Source organism: Triticum dicoccoides, chromosome 1A (assembly GCF_002162155.2).
Source record: "Triticum dicoccoides isolate Atlit2015 ecotype Zavitan chromosome 1A, WEW_v2.0, whole genome shotgun sequence".
Taxonomy (NCBI): Eukaryota; Viridiplantae; Streptophyta; class Magnoliopsida; order Poales; family Poaceae; genus Triticum; species Triticum dicoccoides.
Genome location: NC_041380.1, coordinates 478,822,888 through 478,828,317, shown reverse-complemented (window position 1 = coordinate 478,828,317; position 5,430 = coordinate 478,822,888). Strand labels below are relative to the sequence as shown.

General features: G+C 51.3%; 1 protein-coding gene across 1 annotated transcript; it reads right to left on the bottom strand.

Moving 5' to 3' along the window:
- Positions 1-2,236: 2,236 nt before the first annotated feature.
- LOC119353852 (basic salivary proline-rich protein 1-like) lies at positions 2,237-3,659 on the bottom strand. The gene is made up of 3 exons (XM_037620548.1): positions 3,498-3,659; positions 3,205-3,407; positions 2,237-3,119 (listed from the first exon to the last, which is right to left on the bottom strand). The coding sequence occupies exons 1-3, from the start codon at positions 3,657-3,659 to the stop codon at positions 2,447-2,449; spliced, it is 1,038 nt and encodes a 345-aa protein (XP_037476445.1). The 3' UTR covers positions 2,237-2,446.
- Between the last annotated feature and the right edge of the window lie 1,771 nt (positions 3,660-5,430).

The window sequence follows — 5,430 nt, the reverse complement described above, 5'->3', positions numbered from 1 at the left end:
TTCGACTCCGTCCGGCCATCCTCGTCTCCGCCATGTCTCCCCGGACCTCGAAGCTGGTAAGCAACCCTTTCCTCCTCCTCTTTTATGTGTTAGGTCCTTCGATAGGACCGTTAAGGTTCGATATCGCCATCACTGACTGCATCATTTATGTCGCTTAGGTTGTGGATGAACGAACAAAGCTTCTAGTTTAGGCAGCATCGCTGGTAGCTGTGGTTCAGGCCTGGATCCTGTTGGTCCATAACAGAGATGTCCGTCGGAATGCGAAACCTCTCATCCGGTATGGTCCGATGTTAATCCGGGATCAGGAGAGGATAGCAAATCTGAACTACATTTACAACTACAATGACACAGAGGCTCCGTGGATGCTTCGAATGAGAAGAGTACATTTCGCCAGGCTTGTGCAAACGTTTAGAAGCAGGGGGCTGCTAGAAGATAGCATCCACATCACTGTGGAAGAGCAAGTGGCCGTGTTCCTTCATATTGTTGGTCATAACCAGAGGTTTAGGGTTATACACAACACCTTTAGGAGATCAATGGAGAACATCTCCAGGTACTTTGAGAAAGTGTTGTATGCTATTGGGGAGCTCATAGGAGAGATGGTCAGGTCACCAACCGACTGGACTCCTATCAAAAATCGCACAAGCCCAAGATGGTATCCATATTTCAAGGTGAGCACTGACAGTATGTAGTTCATGCCTTGATATGTTGTTATTGTTCTTCTGTAGCCATACTTCAGGGTGAGCACTAATAGCATATTGTAATGCCATTCCAGGATTGCATTGGAGCAATAGATGGTACTCATGTCACTGCCAAAGTGTCGAGGTCACAAGTTGCAGTATATAGCTAGAGGGAGGAAGCACTATACAAGTCAGAATGTGCTAGCTATTGTTGAGTTCGATCTGAAGTTCACATATGTGCTGGCTGGCTGGGAAGGATCAGCACATGATGCTAACATTCTCAGTGGCAGCATGAGTCGCCATGATGGCATCAACATTCCCTAAGGCAAGTTCTACCTAGGAGATGATGTCTATGCATGTCGGCTAGGTGTTCTTCCACCCTTCAGGAAAACCAGGTACCATCTGAACGGGTTCTCTGGTAGAAACTGTCCTAGGACTCCACAGGAGCTGTTCAATCTCAGACACTTCAGCCTTAGAGTAACGGTTGAGAGGGCATTTAGAGCTCTGAAGAACAGGTTCAAGATCCTGGATCGAAAGCCATTCCATCCTTACCCTACCCAGGCTAAGCTTGTTCTTGCATGTTGCATTCTGCATAACTGGATCCTGCAATGGGGTGTTGATGAACTTGTGCCGGAGGAGGAAGATGTGACTCCTGATGAGGTGTTCAGCTCCGGCCATGGTGTGGAGGTGTTCGACAACGAAGCGTGGAAGAACAAAAGGTTGAAGTGGGCTTAGAAAATGTGGGATAACAGAGATCAGACAAGTATCTGAAGCCGAAGAACAAGAGGAAGAAGAGAGAGGCAGCAGCAGAAGCGAAGAAGTGGAAGCAACACATCAACAGCAAAAGAAGAGGAATATGAAGGGGGTGAACTTCCACCTAATCAGCATCATTGAACTTTCCCTATTCAGCCATGTTGGCTCTTAATAATTTCTATTGTCATTTGCTAATAGCTAGGATAAACTGTCATTTGTTTCCTAGTTAGGACAAGACAATGTTCAGTGGGGTAAGGTCATCACTAGTGAGAAGTGATGATCATATTTTTAGCCGTTTGTAACCAAATAACATGTTGTTTGTCTAACAACAGCGACGCAGACAACCAAACAGTATGTTGACTGGTTGCTTCCCTCGTGCATGAAGCCTAATGCAGGCAACCAAACTACATGTAGATGTTGGTTTTAGCATGCATTTGTCCTACCAGTCCTAACTCGAACAAATATGCAAAATGCCCTAAAACAGAGATGTGAACCAAACGCGTCCAAGGTGCTTCGACTTTCTAACATTTCGCTCAGCGTCGTGCCATGAATCCGGGTAGTTGCACACTTGCATTGCCATCGATAGTTGAGATGCAGAGTCGTCAAAGTCGTCGGCTACAACTCGAAAGGAGGAGAAGCGGTCTCTTTTCAAAGCATGATCCCTCCGATTCATATTTAGTAAACAAGGACAATAAGCAAGTAATTAATTGCTGCGTTGCTTGCTCTCCTCTAAAGATTAAACGAGAAATCTTTACTGCAAACGTAGAGCGGTATTGCAGTAAACAAGCTTTGCTGATCCTCTACAAGTAAAGTAACACAAGAATACGGGGCCCTCCTTTAGAGGTAGAGTGACAAGAGATACACATGTTACATTTGGAAAAAAAAAATCGAAATCATGAAATGTAGCACGGCAGATGCATGGTTGATCAGACAACTGAATGCATTGTCCCGATGCAGAGGTCGGGGCTATATCTTTTTTTTTTTTGAAAAAAAAAAAGCATGGTTGACAGCGCGCGTTACACCTGTTCGTGTCCTGTAGGGGGCGTGTGCGGTCCATAGCCATGGGCAGGAGGAGGAGATGCAGGGGGAAACTGCTGGTTCGGCGCGTGCGCACCGTAGCCATGAGCGGCAGGAGGAGGAGGGTACTGCTGGTTCTGCGCGTGCACCCCGTAGCCTTGCGCCGGAGGAGGTGGGAACTGCTGCTGCTGCTGGTTGGATCCATAGCCTTGTGCCGGAGGAGGGGGGTAGTGCGGGTTCGGCGCCTGGCCGTATGGAACAGAAGCGGCAGGAGGGAACTGCGCGTTCGGCGCTTGGCCGTACCCCGGCTGTCCCTGAGGCGACGGCGAGTACTGCGGGTAGCTCGGCGGCGCCTGCCCGTACCCCTGCCCCTGTGGAGAAGCCTGCTGCGGGAACTGCGGCTGCCCCATCGCGATCCCGGCGCCGCCCGCCGGCATCTGCTCGCCTGCCTTGGGCACGGCAGAGGTGGCGGCGGCGGCGGCAGGCTGCTTGCGGAGCATGATGTAGGAGGTGACCCCGAGGGCCGTGGCGACCAGCGTGAGCACGGCGCCGCCGGCGAAGATGCCGTCCTTAAGGACGTAGCAATACCCGTACACTGACGAGTACCGCGTCCCGGTGGAGTTCCACGCAGCGCCCTCCGCCAGCAGGCCGAAGGCGATCATCGCCGAGATCCTGCACCAGCATGCACGTTTTTAGTCAGCGGTGGTCCGGCTAGCGAGCACTTGCTTGATGATTTGTTCATTGATGGATCACTCACCATGAGGAGACGGCGCAGACGACGCCGATGATCCGGTTGGCCTCGGAGGGGATGGCGCGGGACTTGCAGCAGCCGCAGCAGCCGCCGACGACCGCGAAGACGATCTGGGCCACGATGAGGAAGATGGCGGCGCAGACCCCGAGCCCCAGCGCCGGGTTCTGCGGGTACAGGCACACCCCTCCACCCACGTACAAGTCCGAAATCTGCGACAGAGACAGACTGCATATCAACACGGAGAGATACACCAAGGATCCAAGTACGCAAGGATAGATCGATGGAGCTAGCCAGCTTACGGTGAGCTTCGTGCCTTCGGCTGAGAACCCCAGGATGGCACTCAGCACCCCGAGGGAGCCGACGACCGAGCACACGATGATCATCCTCTGATCCATTTTTCCCGGCCACCTTTCTCGAACGGATCTCGATCTCGTTCTGTGTTGTAGTCGACTGGCGTACATCCGCGTTTATATAGAAGAGCTCGGGCATGCGTATATGGTAAGGGCATGGTGACCGCCTGACGTGGTTCGATTGGTGCAAGCCTATGTCACCACGGAGGGGGAGACTTCTGCGGCGACCACCATCACTATGTTCTGGCCATGTTCCCCGTAATTCCTCCACGATTGATTAATCCATTTCAATGTTGGAGCAACTCTGTATCAGATTCCCTGGAACGGCACCCTCAAAGACAGTTTTGAAGCCGCACTGCATATAATTTCTTTTTGGAGGTTGCAAATGCGGTGCGCAAAGTCAGATTCCACAAACCTGAACATTTACAATTTTTTCACCCCTATTTCTTCTATGTATGTGCACATAAACACTATTCTAACATCAATTTCACATCAATATAATTCAGTTGTTTGTTTACTTTTGAACATTAAAATCCAACAACTTTTTAAATCAACGAGTTCAAATTAAAACAAAGAATGAAGTCTGATTACAACAAGCCATGGACAGGGGTACGAGGGAAACTCATCTCTCTCTTGAAACCTATCTAGGGTTAGGCCGCTGCCGCCGCCTCCCTGCCACCGTCAGATCACCGCCAGGCAACGGGTAGGGGGAGGATGGCGGCGGCGGGGCATCCCTCCACCGCGGTTCTAGGCGTGGTTGCGGCTGTTCTTGTGCGGGCGTCCGGGTGGTGAGATGTCGGCGGCGTTGGCTAGTGTGGAGGGTGGCTCATCTTTGGTGACTCTGGCCGGTGTGACGGCTGCCTCACCCGGTCGATCGGCGGGCTAGAAGGTGCCACATTCGTGACTGTGTCCAGAGGAGTAAGATCTGGCCCGTCGGTTGTGCCGGCGATGAGATTGGTGGTTCCTACGTGGTGGTGGTGCACTCACCGCTCAGGAAGTGTTTGTGCCGGTGGGTTTGCGGGCTGGTGGTGTTTGTAGGTCTTCCCACATTCGTTTGGTAGCGTGGGGTGTGGAGGAAAATTTGCTCGGGCAAAAGTCGACGGTGCGGTGTCTGCAAACGTTGCTTTCCTCCTGGGGGTCGTCGTGGGGCTCTTCAACCTCCTTAGCTCTCGGGTCACATCTTTGGGTCAAGGCCTAGACCTTGACGTGCAAGGTCAAAGGACAACATCGATCTCGCATTGCTTTCCCCCCTAAGGGTGTCGTCTTGAAGTTTATGTTATCCTGGGTGCTTTCCCGAGACTGGACTTACTCGACATCGTTGTAGGAGAACATGCTACGCAACAAAAAAAATGCTACATGATCACACCCAGGAACACTATGAAGATGACGGTAACGATCAAACTCACCGACGGTGCAGAGTAGCGGAAGCAGTGACGAGTCGGTGTAGCTTAATGATCCCGTCGATTCCCGCAGATAGGTTGCACCTCCCGGCTGCGAGAATTGTTCTCCGAGACGAGAGTCGAAGTAGAAAACCCCTCCGAGGTATCCACGCGTTCCGTAGTAGTAGTCCGACAAAGCTTCGATGTCCAGGAAGAAGAACTGCGAGAAAACTAGAGAGAGAGAGAGAGAGAGAGAGAGAGAGAGAGAGAGAGAGAGAGAGAGATCCTAGTGGTGCTTCTCGTCTAGTTACGAGTCTAATTCTCTTAGACAAGTTAGACCAAAGATTAGAGACCGCCTAATTAGGAGCCTAAACACGTAGGTCAATTAGACCTGAAGAGTGTTGAGTTATGCAGGAGAGAGACCCTTTGATTTGATGTTTCTCAAGAGGGAGGTCTTCCAACATATATATAAGTGCGAAAAGGAGAAGGGACCCCCCCCCCCC

Bases quoted from the DNA above. Each gene is read 5' to 3' on its own strand.
- LOC119353852 (XM_037620548.1), bottom strand. From the start codon at position 3,659: ATGTACGCCAGTCGACTACAACACAGAACGAGATCGAGATCCGTTCGA. The intron at 3,408-3,497 runs GTAAGCTGGCTA...TCTCTGTCGCAG, and splicing joins CCGAAGGCACGAAGCTCACC to ATTTCGGACTTGTACGTGGG. The intron at 3,120-3,204 runs GTGAGTGATCCA...ATGCTGGTGCAG, and splicing joins GTCTGCGCCGTCTCCTCATG to GATCTCGGCGATGATCGCCT.